The sequence below is a fragment of the Grus americana genome, chromosome 4 (assembly GCF_028858705.1).
Source record: "Grus americana isolate bGruAme1 chromosome 4, bGruAme1.mat, whole genome shotgun sequence".
In the NCBI taxonomy this organism is placed as follows: Eukaryota; Metazoa; Chordata; class Aves; order Gruiformes; family Gruidae; genus Grus; species Grus americana.
Window position 1 is genome coordinate 40,502,171 of NC_072855.1, and position 20,810 is coordinate 40,522,980.

General features: G+C 41.9%; 1 protein-coding gene across 2 annotated transcripts; it reads left to right on the forward strand.

The window, feature by feature from the left end:
• The first annotated feature begins 12,363 nt into the window (after window positions 1-12,363).
• Window positions 12,364-20,377, forward strand: SCRG1 (stimulator of chondrogenesis 1). Of its 2 annotated transcripts, none has more exons than XM_054823935.1 (3): window positions 12,364-12,484; window positions 17,143-17,405; window positions 18,996-20,377. In XM_054823935.1, the coding sequence occupies exons 2-3, from the start codon at window positions 17,170-17,172 to the stop codon at window positions 19,048-19,050; spliced, it is 291 nt and encodes a 96-aa protein (XP_054679910.1). In that variant the 5' UTR covers window positions 12,364-12,484; window positions 17,143-17,169; the 3' UTR covers window positions 19,051-20,377. The 2 variants fall into 2 exon arrangements, with proteins under 2 accessions (XP_054679910.1, XP_054679909.1); XM_054823934.1 differs by lacking the exon at window positions 12,364-12,484 and adding an exon at window positions 16,765-16,878.
• The last annotated feature ends 433 nt before the right edge of the window (window positions 20,378-20,810 follow it).

A 20,810-nucleotide genomic window follows, 5' to 3' on the forward strand; every position in this document is an offset into this window, starting at 1 on the left:
TATCTGCTCTGAAACTGCCTGCCTCACAAACAAACTAATTCTGCTCTTGCATCCACACATAGTTCCATAAAGACAAATTAAAGTAAGCAAATATTACTTACATGAGTAAAAGGTTGCAAGATTGGACCCCAAGTACACAATATGGAGAACTGGGGATCAGATCCCTGTGATAAAAGGTCAAGAGCATATTCCTACAAAGCATTTCTCATTCAAGCAAGTCATATAAAGAACTTTTCTCAGAGAGCTACTCACATGAACAATGTGACAAGACCTGGTTCTTGTGTATTATATACTTTCAAAGTTATAACTCCTATGACAATGATATAGTGTTTGCCTACTAGAATTAAAAATTATTTAAAAAAAATTACTTTACATTCCACAGAATTTTGTTATAACACCTCATTTTTCTTTTTAACCAACCCCCTCTACTTTTCAAGAGATTGATGCTTAATAACATATGTATTAAACTAGCAGACTGTACACCTAAAAAAAAAAAGAAAAAAAAAAGTGCTCTTCTGCCACCATTCTATCATTAGGATACACGTTGCAAATTTAAGCAGTAACAAGCCAGAGTTACAAAGGGGCTTAATTAATTTAATCTAAAACTGTGATCCCAAACTCTCTTTATCTGAAGCCCAGCATTCCTTACAACGCTCACCCTCAGGGCCCAGTTCGGTTGTGTCCTCCAGAGCACCAAGCAAAATGCAGGCAGTGGCAAGGGGAAAGTTTCATGCAATAGCTCACTCACCATGACCACAAAGATCAGCCTGGGTGGAACTAATCGTGCTTCGGGTGGGCCATCTAGAACTGAGACGGCCGATCTGTAATTGCCAGTTTGTCTTACCTCTAATGGAGACAAGATATTCTCTCCTCTTTCCCTTCCACAAACATAAAAGTAATTACTCAAAACACAACAGCTGCCAATTATCCTACACAAACTATAGCTTACAGCACTCTCTTAAGTTGTGGAGAAAGGAATTGCCTCTTATCTTGGTATAGTTGGCTAACCACTGAACTACCGTATGGTTCCCTTCCCAGCTCAAGGAAAGAGAAGACCAGATTCTTGCTTTCCTTCCGAGCAAGGGAGTTTAGGCATCTGCCTCCAAAAAAGTCTGGGCTACAAGGGCTCTTAAAACCCCTGGCATGTTTAATTCATAAGGTCTCACACGATGGAGACAGCCACAGACTTTCAGACATCTTCCTGAATTGTACAGTCCTTCGCTCGTCTTCTTTCTCTGCCTTTTAACCTTGTGCAGGAAAGCCTTCTCCATCCATCTGGCAACAACATTACCCATTATGGGTTAACCTTTCTGCACAAAACCTTTGTGTTAAAAATCTTATTTCTTAGGGAAAATCATCAAGGAAAGAAGTTCCTAGCAGTTCCTACCTCCCCCTCCCATACATGGCTTGCATACTTTTAATGATGATAATAGACCAAGGGCAGATGTTCCAGGGAGCTGGTACAAGGAAACTATATCCCCCTCCTCTATTGGCCACCTGGAACAGAGCAAAGCCTTGGGGTTTAAATTTAAGAGGAATCTCAGCCACAGAGCAGCCAGTGCCAAAACAGCCTATAAATGACATGTCTTCTTCAAGGCGTAAACTGGGAAAATAAAAACCTAAAGCAATATGTGATGTCTACCAAAGTGACCTTTTTAAGAAAAAAATCATTACCTACCTAGTGATTAAATGTGACCAGTGAGGGCTAAGTTGTGGTCACTGGAAGGCTGATTTATTCTACCTCAGAATCCACCTTAGGTCTGCTGCTACGGGATGCTGTCAACAGCATTCATACTTTTACAATTTAAATGCTTTGAGAGTGAGGGTGGTTGTCTGAGCTATACATGTGATAAGACAGTGGAATAGTAAAAAAAAAGGTAAGAAAAAGGAGAAAGTCAGCTATGCCTAAGTTTATTTTTCACATTATATTAGGCTCATCGTCAAGTAATGCAAGAGCAGAAATGAATCCTTATCCAAAAGGCAAACTTACCAAGTCATTAATTACATACGATGTACAATGGAGAGGGCAAGGAAAGAAAAGGACATTACAGTAAACACTGCAGGAGTATTCAAAACGAGACAGTCTTCATGCTTTTCAGCAAATCCAGCTTTATAGTATACAATTAACAATGAATTACATTCCTATTAGATAACTAAAAGCCCTCAAGAACTGGCAGAACGAGGACTAGGATTTAAGTAAGCCTTCCTATGTTTATTCAGTTGGTGAGAAAGCAAATCCAAGATATTTAATGCAAACAGCTTTCAAGCACAAACTCTTCATGATGAATTTGTAAATGGTGAATATTCACCACCTAGAAGTCAATTTGCTGCTTTGCATGCCAGTGATTTTCAAGCACAGATTTGTCAAACTGTACAAACTCGTTTAGTGACTGTGCTCAGTCAGTTTATCTCATTTCAGGGTACAAAAATGGTCTCTGAATTGTGTATGCTAATGTGCTAGTACTGACAAAAGCAATCTGCTAAAACTGACTCAGGATTAACAAAGTTCAACTGTGAGGAATAGCATTGGCGAGAGGGGTTAAATGTAATTAGAACTCAAGTGATCATCGTTACATCGAGCTGTGAATCCCAGGGAGACAGTCCCATTACAGGACAACAGGACAAGAGTATGTAGGAAACAGGGAACTGGTTAACCTTTTGGACCAGTTAACCAGCTCTCTCCTTAAAGAGCATGCCTCAAGAAATATGAAGAAGGCTCACACTTCTCTTGTCACCCTACCAGACAGAAAGGTTTGCTTGCAGTTGTTTCTGAACTATTAAAAGAGAAACCATAAACCAGAAGAACCCACAAAATATTAATCATTTAGTGGGAACTCTGGTGCAAATGGATGTCATACAGGCAATTAAACTTTTATGCTGTGATATATAAACAAAAGCACAGATGGAACTGTTTCTACAGTTTAGTCCCATAGAGCTGAGTATCTTGCAAATATGGTGATGAAATTTTTTAAGGAGAAAGATACGGCCTGACTAATTTGGTGGTGACAGGAATAGGACAATACATTGAAAATATTAATTTTTTAAATAAACATTTACATAAATATACAAAAATAATTTGACCTGAGAGTGCTGTGTATTTTCCATGCGTTGGGCATATATTAAGCTTAACAAGTGCCAAGGTTACTGAAGACAGCAGTAAATTGCTTCATAGTTTTTGCTTTATGCAAAATTGTCCTTTTTCTTGGGCTACTTACTGTCAAAACATGTTGAACTCTACTAGGTCCAAATTGAAGAGTTGCATAATGTTTACCTAACGCTCGACTGTCAGGTCTTGCTAATACAATCAAGGGTCTGTGCAAAGATTATAAAGTAATAACTCAGTTCTGGGTACTCTGAACATGAAGTTTTTAGTCTCTGTTGAAGCAGGGGCAGTCTGGAAAGTATTTTTGACTATTCTTTGGATGAAGTTCTCAATCATTCCAGTAAACCAAAGAAGACTGTGTAAGAAGTAGTTGAGGACCTATATATACGTGACATTAGATATCTTGTAAAAGATGCCTTGTAAAGATGGGTATTCTTACCAAACCTTGGAAATCAGAGATATACCACAAGGCTTGACACGTTCAATTCTAATGCAAAGTTAAAAGCTCTGGAAACTGTTTACAGAGATGGCAAGAAACATACAACAGTGAAGTAGTCACCTAAGTACCCTTGAAGGAGAGTTACTGAAACTGTTACTTACGGAAATCAAAAGCACAAATATACTCTTTATTGACTTATGGGCCACCAAAAAAAGCACATGGAGACATCAGTATATGACTTAGTTTTTCAGTTTAAGTAAGGTTTATGAATATTGAGGAAATAAAATAGTATCAGAAAATTAATGCTCATGACGATAGTGACCTGGAAGAGCAACGTGAAAGGTATTCACTGTAAATTGTACATCTCAGGGAGAGAATCATCATCATCCACACTCAGCTTCTGCTCAGCAATAAAAATTGATAAGCTGAATTTCACATTTCCACAAATAACATTCCTTTGTGGATTTTCTTAGGTTACAATGATAGTAAACCACAACAGTAAGTGGCCTTCTTTTGTAGTTAAAGCTGATTAAAAATGAGCTGCACTGACATATGTTACAAATAAGACCATATTATTTGTCTCTGGTGAGTGTCAAGCCTCATATCCTTTAAAAAAAAAAACCGGTTTCAGCTGTGATTTGTAGTTTTGCTACCCAAAAGTCTTGGGAGCAGACTTTCTAAATGTCAGTTATACGACTGCAATCTGTGGCCTGTACACATAAGATGTTTTGATGCGTTGTTTTCAGTCCAGAATAAAAGTCTGGATTCAAAAGTGATTTTAGTAAATTTCCTCTTTATTCATTATGGTAGAGAAGCCCCGACAGTATTTAGCCTAGGGCCTCCAGCATACTTAACACAGTCCTTCCAGCAGTAAAGCACACTGTCCTGCTTTGCATCGGGAAGTCCCCAGATGGGACTGCGGAGATGTTCCTCTCTCCACCTTCATCCTCTAATAGAGCCACGTCTGCCTAAGAACCAAGGATCTATCTTTTTTAGATGTATTTGAGAGGGCTGCAGAGTGCTGTATCTGCCAACAGCACTAATGTTTGTGTGAAACATCAAAACACCCTGTGTGGGGCTTCATTTGGGGTACATACATAGGTGTAGCTAACAAGTCTTCAAAGTCTTCATCTCACAAGGTTTGAGATAATCTAAGCACACAGCTATGAACACTGTTAGCTCCATTAACACTAGTGGATTTGCTGGCCGTTGTGTATTATCCCTAAAGCTGGTAACATTTGCTATCGGCAGCTGTAGGAGTCATAAAGACTTGGTATAGACAACAGCAGTTCTGCACAGAAGCTACAACCCTTTACAGATACAAAACCTTTGTAAATTATCTTGAAGTTACCAAAGGACAGTGTAATAGGTGCTGAAGGTAACAGTTCATTTGATGAGAGAGTCTGGGTGGACAACTTTGCAAAAAGGGGATGATTACTTAAGAACCATAACCATTAACCTATGCTAGTTATTAGAAACACAAATCCTTTCCCTTTCAATAAGCATTTAGAATTACCTCATTATTATCTACCAACAAACGAAGAGGTTCTGGTGAGACTCAATGGTGAAAGTCCTTTCAGCTTTTTTATGCCCAAAACTATTTCTGGCAGGTAAAGCATGAGGAAGAACACCACTGTGAGATGAACTGTGACTAAGTGGATGAGGGTGATTCAGCTTCTATTGCAGTAGTTCTGTTTCCAGAAAGTTTTTGGCAAAAATCCCTCATCAGAGGCTCTTAAGGAAACTAAGTCCTCTTCAAGTTGAGAAACAAACAATAGCATACATGGCCAGTTGCCACTATGCAAGGAGGTTGCTGTTCTGGCAGGGCATCTCTGACCTGACAAAGAGGGGTCGGAACTGATAAGGAATCTGCAAATGAAAGATTTGCTTTGTCAAACCACAATTACATGAGCTCAATCGAGATGGTGCACTCGACATGGGTGATTACAGTTCTGCAGCCTGTGCTGAACTGTTAACTGACTTCCATTTGAGCATGACGTTGAAATCACAGAGTAGTTGAGGTTGGAAGGCACCTCTGGAGACTATCTAGTCCAACTCCCCTGCTCAAGCAGGGTCAGCATAGCAGGTTGCCCAGAACTGTATTCAGCTGGGTTTTTAATATCTCTAAGGAGATTTCCACAGCCTCGGTGGGCACTGCGTGGCAGTGTTTGATCTTCCTCGCAGGTAAAGAAGTTCTTTAGATTTTGAAATGGACTCTCCTGTGTCCCAGCTGGTGCCTGTTGCCTCTTGTTCTGTCACTGGGCACCACTGAGAAGAGTCTGGCTCCATCTTCTTTACCCAATGTCCACCAGGTATTTTTAGATAGATAAGATCTCCTCTGGGTCTTCTCTAGGCTGAAGTGTTCCAGCTCCCCCAGACTCTCTTCGTACAATAGACACTTCAGTCCCTTAATCACCTTCGTGGCCCCTCACTGGACTCACTCCAGTTTGTCCACATCTCTCTCATACTAGGTCACCCATACGTGGATCCAGCAACTCCAGGTGGGTTTCACCAATGAAGAGCAGAGGGGAAGGATCACCTCCCTCAACCTGCTGGCAACATCTCCTAATGCAGGCCAGGACACTGTTGGCCGCCTTTGTTGCAAGGGTTCATTGCTGTCTCATGTTCAACTTGGTGTCCACCAGGACCCTCAGGTCCTACTCTCCAAAGCTACATTCCAACCAGTTGGTCCCCAGCCTATCCTAGTGCATGGGGTCATTCTTCCCCAGGTGTGGGACTTTGCTTTTGTGGAACGTCATGGTGCTCCTGACAACCTGTTTCTCCAGTACCTCTGAGTGGCAGCCTGACCATTAGGTACATGGTCTCCTCCCTCCACTCCTGCTTCATTTGCAAGCTTCCGGAGGTTGCCACCTCTTCCTCACTCAACTGTGCGTTGCCATCTCCCTCCTCCCTTGTTCCTTGCTTAAAGCTCTCCTCACCAGGTTGGCCAGCCTGTTGGCAAAGATGCTTTTGCCCCACGCAGTCACGCTTGATACTTTCCGGGTCTCTGCCAGCTGTATTGTTGGTGACCGCATGGATGAGCAGTGGGGGTAAAAGTCTGAGGGCTGGACAAGCCTTTACAGCCTCTCTGCAACACCCCAGATCTGAGCGCCCAGCCAGCAGCCTCGCGTAGGGTCAGAGCTCCCCGTAACGCAAACAGCAGCAGTGCGGCCAAATACTTCCAAAGTCAGTGCAGCATCTGTAATGTTTTCAGTCGTGATGATTAAGGAAAACTAAGTCAGACCTTATAATTAACCTAACTTTGTTGGTGTGTTCGGTTTGCGTGGCAAGGTTTGGTAGCGGGGGGGCTACAGGGGTGGCTTCTGTGAGAAGCTGCTAGAAGCTCCCCCTGTGTCTGATAGAGCCAATGCCAGCCGGCTCTAAGACGGGCCCGCCGCTGGCCAAGGCCAAGCCAATCAGCGCCTCTGTGATAACATATTTAAGAAGTAGAAAAACACTTAGAGAGAGCGAGCTTTTGCAGCCGGAGAGAGGAGTGAGAAGATGTCAGAAACTCTGCAGACACCAAGGTCAGTGCAAAAGGACGGGGAGGAGGAGCTCCAGGCACCGGAGCAGAGATCCCCCTGCAGCCCGTGGTGAAGGCCATGGTGAAGCAGGCTGTCCCCCTGCAGCCCATGGAGGAAGGATGAGGGAGTGTAGAGATTCCACCTGCAGCCCGTGGAGGACCCCACACCGGAGCAGGTGGAGGCACCTGAAGGAGGCTGTGGCCCGTGGGAAGCCCATGCTGGAGCAAGTTCCTCGCCGGACCGGTGGACCCGTGGAGAGAGGAGCCCACACCAGGGCAGGTTTGCTGGCAGGACTTGTGACCCCGTGGGGGACCCCACGCTGGAGCAGTTTGCTCCTGAAGGTCTGCACCCCGTGAGAGGGACTCCATGCTGGAGCAGGGGAACGATGAGAGGAGTCCTCCCCCTGAGGATGAAGAAGCGGCAGAAACACCGTGTGATGAACTGACCGTAACCCCCATTCCCCGTCCCCCTGTGCCGCTGAGCGGGGGGAGGTTGGAGCCGGGAGTGAAGTTGAGCCCGGGAAGATGGGAGGGGTGGGGGGAGGTGTTTTAAGAGTTGATTTTATTTTCTCATTCCTCTACTCTGTTTTGCCTAGTAATAAATTAGATGAATTCCCTCTCTAAGTTCGGTCTGTTTTGCTCGTGACGATAATTAGTGAGTGATCTCTCCCTGTCCTTATCTTGACCCACAAGCATTTCGTTATGCCTTTTCTCCCCTGTCTGGTGAATGAGGGGAGTGAGAGAGCGGCTCTGGTGGGCGCCTGGCCTCCAGCCAGGGTCAACCCACCACAGTTGGTTTTTTGTGTTTTGCTTTTTCATTTTTTCCCCCCCTTTAAGTACAGAGAAATTAGCACAGGTAATAGAGGCAAAGGTATCTCTCGGTTTTCTATCAGACTCCTGGCACCAAACCACTCCAGCAGCTGCAGAATGCTCCACACCCTCAAGGCCAGGCACCTTTAAGTATCAACAATTAATTCCTAGCAAAGCAGTAAAAAAAAAAACAAACCACAAACCAAAAAAACCAAACCCAAACAAAACCCCATAACATTCTGAATCAACAAAGAATCAGACTAGGCATGGACTTCTAGGTATCAGACAACCAATATCTGTGATGGCTGGTAACTGGGAATAGTTTCCCAATTTAGAGTAATTTTTCCATGACACATTTAGATTTATTTGCCAGTCTGAGACACCAGACTTTATTCGTACACACATAAAACGTTAACGCATTTGGCCTGTCTGGAATTGACAGTTTTCATAGCATCAGCAGGTTCTGAATATATTGCATCCTCTCTGCCTTCATTGAAAAGCAGCAACAGCCTGAGCATGCCAATAAACCATTGATCTGAGGAAATACACTAAAAGATGCCTTTGATTAGCCCAGCGCTTTGTGTCACATATTTTAACCAAGCACAGACTGCAGCCTGCAGAAAAAAAGTTGAGAAAACGAACAGCAAAATCAGGAAGCCAAAAATCAAAGAGAGAGGAAGGAGAGGGGCTCTGGGACTCCACAGAGAACAGCTGCTGGAAGTAGAGCAGCACCCAACAAGAAAGGCAAGAGGCAAAAGAAATGTTGCAAGAACTGCTGTACCCCCTGGTTTCTTCAGAATGATGAACAGTGTTCCAGAAGACTCAGGCTAATGCGGGTACAAGGTATAAAGCAAATTACCAGATGCAGGAATTGCAAAGGCAATTGCAGAGCATCGAAGAGTGCAGAGGTTTTCTAAAATCTATCCTCAACAGAACAAAGGGCACAAAATCAAAGTTACATGAAGTAAAAGGCACAAACTTTTGACTGACATTATAGAAGCTAAGTGATGGAAAGGGTGACATCAGGGGTGAAATGCGATTGTATTTGTTTTACATAGGTGAATATTTGCAAAATGAGCATATAAGATTTTTATCTTTGCTTAAAAATCCATTGTGCTGAAGATTGAGCCCAAGGCACTCTACCTACTGTGAGCCTGCAATAAATAATGATTGCAGCTAACATCTTAGCTGTACTGGCACGGTCATTACTACTTTATGCATCCCTACAATACTTACATTCCTTTATAACCTTCAAGTATAGGCTTTGGATTGCATCACCCGCCAAAATCAGGTTTTCAGGTTCCTTATAGATCTCCTCATATAAACTCTGTGTATTAATGAGCTGGCTGACTCACAGGTTAAGTGGTATCTTTTAAGAAGATTTAATGTGAGTGGAGAAACATCGGTATTTCTCACTGTCAGTCTGCAAAGAGCTGAATGTTGATATCAAGGATACGGTAAGATGCAAACTGATTTTTGTTTACAGAAAAAAGCTCAACCTTGTTGTTAAACCTGTGTGGCCCACATTAAAAATGCAAAGCGCATTTAGAATGCAGAGTACTTAAAAAAAAAAACCCCAAAAAAACCCTAAATCAAAAAGAAAGATTATTTTTCCAGAGCACGTTACACAAATTTAGTCTAGAGTAATGCTGTGTGTCAGACACAGCCACGTTTTTGCAGCTGAATTTCAGTGCTGCCTTTTCTTTCTTCTTTCTCACCCTACCAGGGGCCGTACTCCTTTGAAAACTACTTCTCTCCTCTGCATTGCTGCTGCTACCTTGTCGCTATCCCCTCCTGCCTCCATCTGCCGCTGCCTCCTCGTGGGCCATCACTTCTTGCTGGCTCCAACAGCTCCAGCCTGGGGAGAAAGAAAAAAGCCAAAACGAGCTCTGCTTCGCATCTTACCTTACCTCTGATGTTACCATACCTCTTCAGACAGGAACAGGGCTACGTATACATCTAAAAAAAGGGTCTCTAAATGTAAGGCGCTGAACTCGGTTCATGATTACTGTCTCTACACAGATGAAGGAGGGTGAAAAAGGGAGATTTCCTTACGGTTCTCCTGCAGGTCCCAGATGCCACGGTGGAGAGCAAAAAGCCCCTGCGATTTTCAATGCCCCTCTGTGACAGCTGGCACCCTGACAGCCCGCGACAGGCAACGGCTGCAGAGCCCCACCGCGCCGGGGATGCCGTGCTGGGGCAAAAAGGCAGGGGGAAACCGAAAAGAAAGGGCGGGCCACCAAGGCTGGAGACAGGGAGAGCGGTAGAGTCAGTACCGAAAGAGATATTCAGGGCAATGGGTTAGGGGCAAAGAGGAGAAGGGAAAGGAGGTAAGATCTGGAAGCAGGACTTTGTACTTTGCTCCCTCACAAGCCACCTGCATTGCCCTTCAATGCATTTTCCCATAAACTACCTCATTTTTCACAACTCCTATGTAGTTCCTATGTAGTCTTGGGTTGCTTTTCCCTGCCGAAATTCCCTAAAACCTTTGCTTCCTCCAAATCCCAATTTTCTTCCTAGTCTCTCCTCTGAAGCGGCATCACGAGTGAGAAATTTCCCTCCTGTTCCTGAATGTTTTCAGTGACTGAAAACATCATATGTGGAGCTATGGAGGGAGATAAAAAAAATCACCAGCTTTGTTAGAACTGTCTTTTCTGAAAATGCAGCAGGACATATCCCAAAGAAAACTATCCCTCACACACTTTATAAACAAAACTATCAGTCCAAACAGGGCTTTCCCAGGGAGCAAAACGAGTTCTGGCAACACAGTTACTCCCTGGAAAACACAAGACACCTTAAATGAGCAGCGAGGGAATAATCCTAATACACTTTTATTACATCTTCTGACAAAAGCTTCAAACTATTCATACCAAAATTTATTTTCAATTAACTAAAAAGGCATCCAAATTCCGAGCATCGGCACAATATGCTGTCATGCCCTCCTCCGCGTTCTATCCCTGCTTATAGCCAGCGTCCTGCTGATTTCCACCCGCACCAGGCTCGCAGCCTCCTCCTGCAGTACAGCTCTGCCCTGGAACACTGCGTGCTCCCAGAAGCATTAGGATAATCTCATTTAAGGCACGGACTGCCGTGGCCAGGATTCACGCCAGAAAAAAAAAATTCTGTAGAAAAGCAGAGCCAGCACCAGGCATTTTGTCAGCCTGAAAAGGCAAGGATGCCCTGTTCTGACAGCAGCTGCCTGCAGCAACCTCCTCGCTCCCCTTCTAAGTCGCTGTACCCATAACAGCAGCAACAAAAAATGTCCTGCCTGATGTTTCTAATCTGAATTAGAGGCAGAGGTACAACCATGCATCCTGCTTTCTGCTGTCCCGGCTGTCCATCTCCAGCAGAGAGGGGGATGGCACCACCACAAGTAGGTAGGCTCGGTTTCAAGAGGTTTGCTTCTAAGCATCTGTGCCCTTTTGCCTACTTCCCTTGCCGAGACAGCAGGAAATGGGACATGCACTTCTTACAGAGGTTCTAGTTCAGTTGGGGCATATGATAAATCAAACTGAACGAGCACCGCGACATCAAATTGTAAAATGAGTCAGCTGAGCAGAAGCACCTTTTTGCACTCCTAACAAACCTCTGTACTGATAGCAGCCCAACAGATAGAGACAACCAAACTCTTACAAAGCAACATCAGAATCAAAACGACGCAGGTTAAAAAATGAAAGAATTACAGCTCAACAGCTACGGTGCAATCATACTTCTCTGTCCACATCACAAAATAGATCCAGAATGGCCATAACAGAATGAGGGCCAAATTGGAACAGAAATATGAGGGGACATGCTTTACCCCCAAGACTATTTTCTCATTAATATATAATACTTCAATTCCACTTCAGAACCTCATTATGTGTTTTTATGATACCAGATCATTTGGATTAGCTATATTAATCTAAAATAACTTCCCCTGAAATACTGTTCAATGTAATGCTTTACCTCTTGATTAAATGTTTGGTCAGTAATGAACTCAATGCATGACATCGCAGAGTTTGCTGTACTAGCAGTCTGTTTAAAATAATTACAGGGGTTTTTTTATTATTTCCAAAAAAAATGACACAATCCCAAAGCCAGGAATTAAAGTATTGCATGAGATTGCTGGTGAGTTTGTGTTTCCCCCCCCAATGCAACGCAAGGCATCTGTCCAGCAACCACCTTCTTCTGCCTGTGGGATCCTGGGAGCCCACTCCTTCCCGCTCCCCCCAGCCTGCTCATGCTCCACAGCAAGACATGGTTACTCCACGGGGTGTTTCCTCTTCCCCTGTCGTGGATGCTACGCTTTGCTCTCTGAGGAGACACCTTCGCATTGGATCCTGGATGAACTAATAATTTCCTGCTGGAAAGGATACGCTCTTTTTTTCCGCCCTAGCCTAGGCTGGCAGTGATGGAAAGAGGTAGCTCTCGAAGCCCATCCTCTGGCCCCTCGCTGGAGAGGAGAGCACGTCAGTCACAGGCAGAAGTCAGGACAAACAAAGGGCTGTTTGTACAGCATCTCCCGTCAGCCCTCCCCTCTTCTCGTCCCCACTAGCTCCCGCTCTCTCTGGGTACCTCTGAAAAGATAGAGCTGCCAAGAAAGTGGAAAGGAGTGAAGCAGAAGAGAAAGGTATGTCTTGCTCCTGAAATTATCCTTGTGCACTTGTTCTGCTGATGCTAGTTACCGCATGCAGAATTAGAAACGTATATCGGAACGTGCAGGAGAAGATTTGGGAGATGCAGATACATTGTAGGCAGGACTTGCTATTCCAGGCAGACGCATGGATATGATCCAGCTAAAGATAATTCCTTCACTATCTCGCTCTTCTTCAAAGTTGGATGGTACATATTAACATCTGAAGTCATTAAAGACACTATGTTGCCTTCCAGTGCTCAATATTATTGCAAAATTGGCGAATATGGAGAGAGGGGTGTTCACAATGAATTACTGTCTTTAAGAAAACTAAAGGGGTTTTAATGAGAACTCAATTTTTGGAAAGAATCACGGTATTGATGGTAATTACAAAGCAGTAATTCACTGAATTCATCCTCAGTGGACTAGCTGCTGTCCTTACAATGCACCAACTGTTCAAGCAAAATAGATTTGAAGAATTTTTTTTTTTTTGGTATGGAAAAAACTTCATAATAATAATAATATCAGTTATGCAGCTCTTGTGTAATGATTTCTTAGGAATTCACTAATAAACCTAACTATTAGGCACTAACACACCTAAATAATTAAATGCTTAGCTCAGCATTTTACAGGTGTTTCTGAAATGGAAACTTGACAAACAAACAATAAAAGACTTTTATTTTGAATAGGTATTTTTAGCCCTTGAACTCAATGCATATTAAGAAGCAAATATATATTAAATTTGCTCCACTTTAAGTGCAACTTGCTAACTCAGCACATGCCACTGGACAGATGGGAAAATATCATTCACCGAAAGTGTACCAGCTAGTGTGTTCCTTGTTTTCAACGTTAGGCAACTGGAGATGCACAGCGCTTAATAACTCTCAAAGGTGTATTTAGTAGTTGATAGACCAAATTGTAAATATTTGTATTTTCCCAAACACGCAGGATCTGTAGAGGTGCTGAAATACACATTTTGTGCCATTTCTCAGTTTTCCCTGTTTCTATCCTTTATTTCTAACACCTGAGCTCCTACTAATACCATGTGACCTTTAAAGGGCATCACTTCTCATGAAATATTACCCTGTTGGTCTTGGCCAAGGGGGCTGAAATGTGAGTTTTTCCTCTTTGGTCTTTTCTGACTACCTCCACATCTAGCAGATCCAAAGACTATACGGTGCCAAATTGCCTGGCAGGATAATTCAAATGCTCTCGGCTGAACGAGCGGGGATAGCACCGATTCCTGACTCCCCGTGCATATTCCCAAACTAACCATTCTCCTTTACACAAAACACCAAATGATTTCAAAGCACTTGTTATCCCAGCTGCATTTGCTCTCAAACTTTACTTACACTGTGTCAAAGTAACCAAAGTAATTCATTGAAAAGAACTTATGCAAATGCAGGGAGCTAATTTTAAATAGCTTTAGATGGCTTTATTCTTTTTAGAATTTAAAAAGATATAATCTTGACAGAGCCACCTGGTCAGGCTTAGAATGATTGGCATTGCCACTTTTTCAGAAGGTTTTATAAAATATAGAAATGTAAGAGGGTGCTTGCTGGCAATGAATCTTTGAGTCACCTTAGTGACTGGATTTGTTCATCACATTTCCCTGATTTGTTTTATGAGAAAAGACCGTTTCCGTGGCATGCAAAAGCAGGTAAGGTCTTTGACATGTGTTGTGAAATAAATATGCATACACTAGCTCTGTTCTTTACCTAGGCAATCAGTGACATTCCATCATCTCTGCATCCATATTCAGGAGAAGTTGCATTAGTTTGTCAGAAAAAGATGCTGCATCTGAAAGGTCTGCTGAGTTTATCAGCATCGATCCTGTGCAGGGAGCCGATGAAATGCTTCAGGTCTCCTTGGCAATCTTTCACCTGCAAATAGGGACCTTTCTCTCGCAGGAAAGGAATAATCTTTTGAAGAAAGGTCTTTTCACCTTTTGGTTATGATCTGCAAAAAAAACCAACCCACAACACCCAGAGGAAATATTTAACCAGACATAAAATTGTAATAAAATAAATACAATGGTTTTTCTGAATAATAACAATGCTGAACATTGGTAAGATGCATAACTGAGCTGATAATGAAGCTGTCTACCCGTAGCTCAGCAGCAGATTGACTTTGCTGGTACTGATTTCGGCAGTTATCCATATAAGCCCTCTCGACGGTGCACTATAGCAATATCCTGTTCTGTTCCAAGGCAAGTAGTGAGTTATCTTAAACTGTAGGTTGCGATTTTTGAATCCAGCAATTTGACAGTCTATAGATAATCTGCCCATTTTCAGGACAGAATGAGTTCCTACAAATTTTGAGCAGACAGACAGATTCAAATGAGTAATCCAGCTGAACTCCAGGGAGGGAAAGATTACCCAAATTATTAGGAATAAAAAAAAAAATGTACACAAAAGCAAGATATGATGAATGCCTCATCCTCAGAGGAAGAACTCACAGAATAATCCCATCACAGGAAACTAAGGCATAAACTCCCTGCTTCCTAAACTTCTCTTTCATGGAAATTTTCTTCCATTAAATACTTAAATAATTAAGCTCAATTATTTGAACAGAAGAATGTTAAATTGTACTCCTTGACATTGGCATTTATCAAGGCATAGTATAAACAAACTTGTAGTCTTTAAGCATTAGACTTCTCTGAGCAGAACCCTCATAACTGCAGTGTTTATACTCCTACAAAATAAAACCATTATTATAATAATACAGATTCTTTACTCAAGTCTAAAAAACAACATCAGGGAAAGTCAGAACAATGTTTACTTTATTTCAGAAGTAGTTTTGAGGTCTAAAACTAATAAAGATAGTATGCCATTCAATGCTGCACTCTAAGGTAATTAAAAAATAGATCCCCAAGGCTCCATTACTAGTAGTTTATAGGAGTCTCCTACTCAAAGTTCATATGCAAGTTCATGGAAAGTAAAAGGAATCATTCAATGAATTTTGCTTCTATGACAGAAGTTCAAAAATACACAAGAGCTTATTTTCACTTCAGTCATGTTCTTTAATGTATTGGCTGCTTTTTAATATATTATTTGGCTACTGGTGTTCAAAAAACAAGTTTACTCAAAATCTTACGGAAAAATACAATCTAAGAGCATCAAGGTGTAGTATTTTATCCCTAATACGAATCCAAATTCTTCCACTCTCTGGTGTGTCAGTCATTGCCTGAAGAAATGGAAGATCAGCAAGCTATGGTGGTGCTGTAACTACCCAGGAAAAATTACTATGAAATACAGTAAATTTATATATTTAATAGCTTTTTTTTTTTCCCAAAGGTGACCTCAAGAGCTTTACAAAATAACTCAAGTGGGACTATTGTCTTAGTGACTTCTACAACTTATTTCTTTTTCTTATCTAAGTAATAGCTCTGCCATCTTACCTTGGCATTTGATAGTCTTTCTTTGATCAGACGTTGCTTTATTCGAAGTTATTTTTGGGTTAGGCTGGAGCACTGTCTTCTGCAGCCCCGCAGGAAAGACTAGAACCAGGCCATAATGACATAGTGTCAGGGGATCGACTCCGAAGCGCCAATGGGATGAAGGACAGCAAAGTCTTCCTTGAGGCTAACGCAAGGCGAGCGAGGATCGCTCAGGGATAGCTCGCTGGGCAGACCTGACCATTGCTTTAGGTTAGTTTCCAGAGCAGAATTCCTAAATTCAGTAAGGTATCAAACCCCTTTCATTCAAGCATAAGGAAAGGTAAAAAAAACCCCACTCCCCCTGCTAATACTAACAACATCTAGGTTGAAGCATTGTTCAAAACGCTAATTTAAAAGTGAATACGAGTTCAAGGGTCTTATCCAAAGTTTGTGGCACGGTCGGTCTCTGTGCGAAGCAGCACAGAACAGCACAGCTAACGCTAAAGCAGCTCGCGCAGACGACGGAAAGCCCAGTCACCAACAGCAGAGTTTTGCAAGGGACAATTTAGCCTGTCTTTTAAAAAGCCAATTAACCATAATGACCTCCTGTAGCAAGACTCAGCTAAGCAGTTTGCAGTACCAAAAAGAGATATTAAAAAAAAAAAAGGGGGGGGGGGGGAGGTAAATTCTCAGCAATGCTGTATCATAGCAGAGCCGGCAGCCCAGGAGAGCGGCACCTGGCAGCACGCTGAGAGCTTCACCCTCCTTTGCTGTTTAACGCTTCGGTTTGTCGGGCGGTCCATGACAGAGGATTCAATTAGCAGATGGTTTTTCCACAAATTTGATGGGGAAAGATACCATTCATTTTATGCCAGTGACTCTTGTTTCGACAGGCAAAATGGCCAGGAAGGGAAGGAAACACACCCGGACATTTTCCCCTGGTTTGGCAGCAATCGATACATTCACTTACACCACTGAGAGAACACTGCCAGCTCAAGGCAATTTTCTCAAGGTGAGAGGCCAAAGAAACAACAAAATTGCCAGCAACAGAAGCCTCAATTCCCGATAAAAAGATTCCCAAGGTTGTAGAGAAAGTAATGAATATCAATTCTGCTGCAATATTATTTACCTCCTAGGAGAAAACACTCTCCAGCACAGAGGCTCAAACCTCCAAAAGTTCACAGGAAAGAAAAGAAAAACGCAAGCCAGAAAGCAAACTGGGGAAAGAGATCTGTTCAACACCTACACCCGTGTCACATACCTCATTTCTCTTTAGCACCCCGCTGCAGGAAGCTTCGCCAAAATGAAGATGGTCTCGGCACTGCTTCTGCTGAGCACCCTCCTGGGTGCCCCTGCGGCGCCCTCCCGGCGTCCCGCTTGTTACAAGAGGGTCCTCAAAGACCACAGCTGCCACGACATCCCCGAAGGCATGGAGAACCTTCGACAGATCGATGATGGTCTGCGAGATCACTTTTGGGAAGGGAAGGGCTGCGAGGTGATCTGTTACTGCAACTTGGACGCATTGCTCTGCTGCCCAAAGTAAGGCCGTGCTCATTTCATATCAACTTGTACAGTTCCGTGTCATCACCCATTATATGTCCATCGTTTCACAGTTTCCACTGGAGGAATAAGATATCATTTTAAAGAAATGCATCACTTCAGATGGTTTGAAATTATATCAAGATATAGCCAATTATCTGATACGCTGCCAGCTTTAAGTTTTTGTTTTTCAGGGGCCCACCTAGGACATACTTAGCATATTTGGTAAACTTGTATGTCCTATTACAGGGGACTTCAGCAGTTAAATCACCCAACTTTTGACTCTTCTGCTTGATCTAAACTAAATAAGAGAACTACTTCAAATCTTCATTCAAAGCACTTTGCAATGAAGATGTTTTCGGGACCACAAACAAAACCATCTGATTTCTGTTCCATGGTAAAGAACCATACCACTATTCTAAGGCGTATGCAGATACATCAGTCGAATAAATGATTCTGTGACGACAGCTGTTGAAAGTGAGAAAGCAAACGGGGAAATGGAGGTTCACAAATGCCTGCAAGGGAGGGAAAAGATTTAGCCTGAGAACATCTACACTGCTCTGGCTCACTGGCTCTGCTGACAAAGCTGAACGGTGAAGTTCTCACCTAACTTGGGGTTTTTTTGCTGTTGTTTTACAGAAAGAACGTACATCCCAACAAAAATAATATTGAGTTAATAGACACCACCAGCCCACACTGGTTTGAAGTAATAAAATGTATTAAGAGGTATTATTTCATTCAGCTTTCCAGCAACATCTTTACTTCAGGAAATTTAGATTAAAAATATCAACACTTCAAAACTTACCAATACTTCGGGGACACTAAAATGTGATGGCTTTATATTGGGAAGAAAAAAATGACTTTTTACGTGTGCTCCTCTAACCACCCAAGTTTCTCTAACCTAACTAATGTAAAATCCAATAAAAGGCAACTTCTCAGCACTCCCATAGGGAACTAGATTTGAACCAAGTGGGAATGACATCTAAAGCTAGAAACCTCACGTTCAAACTGAGAGCAGGGTTTAAATAAGTTTTTCATATTTCACTCTCCCTAAAACCAGATATGGTGTCCTCAACCTGAAGCACATTTTGGGTTTCTAGCTTCAACCTCTGAGCTTTGAGCAGCCTGACAAAGCCTCTTTCTTTGACACAAACACATCAGGAGGTCCTCCTTCAACCGTCTTGAGGTACAGAAGACCTACTTTGCAGGTCTGCTCTCGGGACAAATTGTACTACATAGCATGCATGCACGCACATGCCAAATTTCTTTATTTTTATAATATTATATATTCGGTAAGTTTATTTTCTCAAAGCTGAAATACCAGGGTGGAGTCTTAGCACTCTGATCAGTCAATGAAAGTTTTGCCATCGCTTCCAAACCAGGCCAGCAGAGGTAGAAAAGTATCTTCATCCAGACCTGCAGTTGCATTTGCATTGCTGGAAGGGCATCCCACAAACACAGTAATCCCACATATATCCCACCACAAGCTAAAAAAAAAAAAAAAAAAATCCACAACTGGAAATGCATATGATGTTAAAGTTCTGATAAACCAATGATCTAATTATTTAAATATCTGATAATATCTTTCAGGGATATTTTCTTTGGACCAAAGATATCTTTTGTGATACCCTGCAACAGTCAGTGATGGACATCAAGTCTGCCGGTGAAGACGAACAGACATCATTCTACAATCACATAATAATGCTTTCAAGGGGAAAACCAAAACCACTACCAACAAACAAACTTCCTTTCTAACCACAAGACAGTGCCACTGTAGAAAAATTTCCTTTCTACACCTTTTCAGAATCTCCAATATGTAAGAAGTTCTCCTTTCAAATTTGGTAGCTGACTTAATTTCTGTAATTGTGTAAAAGACTGTACAAGCTCTTAATGCTTCCCCTAGCAAAAAGCCTAACTTCTGTTATTTAGCATAACGTTCTCAATTAGTTTGGATGAAGAAACTTCAAGCCTAAGCCTTCATGTCATTAGGAACGTGATTCTCGTAGCAAACTACAGCAGTGCAGCTTCCTATTGTTTTATGGGCACCACACAATTAATGCTGTTTTAAGCTACTCATCCCCTGGCACTTCTGCAGACAGGCTCCCACATTCTATTTAGGCATCTTAAAATACATGCACCATTCATATTTGAAAATTCCACTGGAAAAAAAAGTCAAACTTCACATTAATAGTACTAAAGCACACTTATGTCTTAATTATGTCTACCTGGTCACCTGCATTAACTATGCAATCTGTAAAACCTTAAATTGCTTGATCTTAACATTGAACATTTAAAATACTAGAACAGTTACAATAGTGTGTATATATATTCAGAAAGATGTCTAAAGCAGGACTGATGCAAGGTCTGTTAAAGCAACATAAAAATCCACACTTAAGCAGCTTTTTAAATCAAGCATTGTTTGAAATACAGTACCCCAGAAGCAAGTTAAAATGCTGGCTTTTTATTTTTTAGGCTAGCTCTGTAAGGAAATAACTAGGGAAGTGAAGACAAAGAGGTATCTCAAAATATTAGAGGTAATCATCTTAATGTTTAAGAGGTATCAGGATCTAGCCTGTAGCTATACAGTCACCTCTCAACACCTACCAACACTGATTGTTGTACAAGAGAAAAACGGCCAAAAATTTATGTCCCTTTAAGTTTAAGAAAACCCACCTGAACAAGCTAGGCTTACAGGCAGTAAGCCTGGCTTATTGCCTTACATATAAAAACTCTTCAGCTATCAAGTCAGTCACATGGAATGTATGTAGTACAGAAGTAATTAGTCTTCCACTCAAAAAGTGTACTGTTCATTTAATAATTTTACACTGTTACACCACAAAACCTGCTACCACCAGTTTACCAGACTTATTTCACAGGTAGTATGAAATATCACTATGACTGTTTTTCTTCCTGTTAGTAAATGAGGGTTGGCTAGTAGTGTGATTATACATAGCTAATAATAAAAGTTTCAAGTAAATTTGTGTGTACTATTTTTGCCAAGTAATTCTTACGCTACTGTCTGTCAAACAAACAGTTTGTGTCACCAGGCTTTTTGAGCCTGGTTTGTGTAATTATTCCTGAGTCATTTGGGCTTCCTACCAAATCATCAATTAAGGGTAAAAAAACCCCAAACCCATAAATCTGACAACCCACAGTCAAAATATCCAAAGTCAGTGCTCTGCTAAAAAACCCCCATGGTATCTGCTCTTGTACAAAATCCTCTATGAGCTTCCAGCAGTAATAAGGGCACGTAACTTCTGTTGGTTGTGCCACCTCGTTTCTACACAAATCACATCGCATATGCCTGGCATTCACAGCTTTCCAAAGCAGCAGTAGGAAAAAAAAATTAAGGCAGATGAAAATCTGGGTAGTAAAAGTTAGCAGGTGATTTTTCCAGTTACTTTC

Coding starts and splice junctions, on each gene's coding strand:
- SCRG1 (XM_054823934.1), top strand. CDS start 16,765: ATGGCCAGGAAGGGAAGGAAACACACCCGGACATTTTCCCCTGGTTTG. Junction 16,879..17,142: donor CTCAAGGCAATTTTCTCAAG/GTGAGAGGCCAA, acceptor ATTTCTCTTTAG/CACCCCGCTGCAGGAAGCTT. Junction 17,406..18,995: donor GCATTGCTCTGCTGCCCAAA/GTAAGGCCGTGC, acceptor AATATCTTTCAG/GGATATTTTCTTTGGACCAA.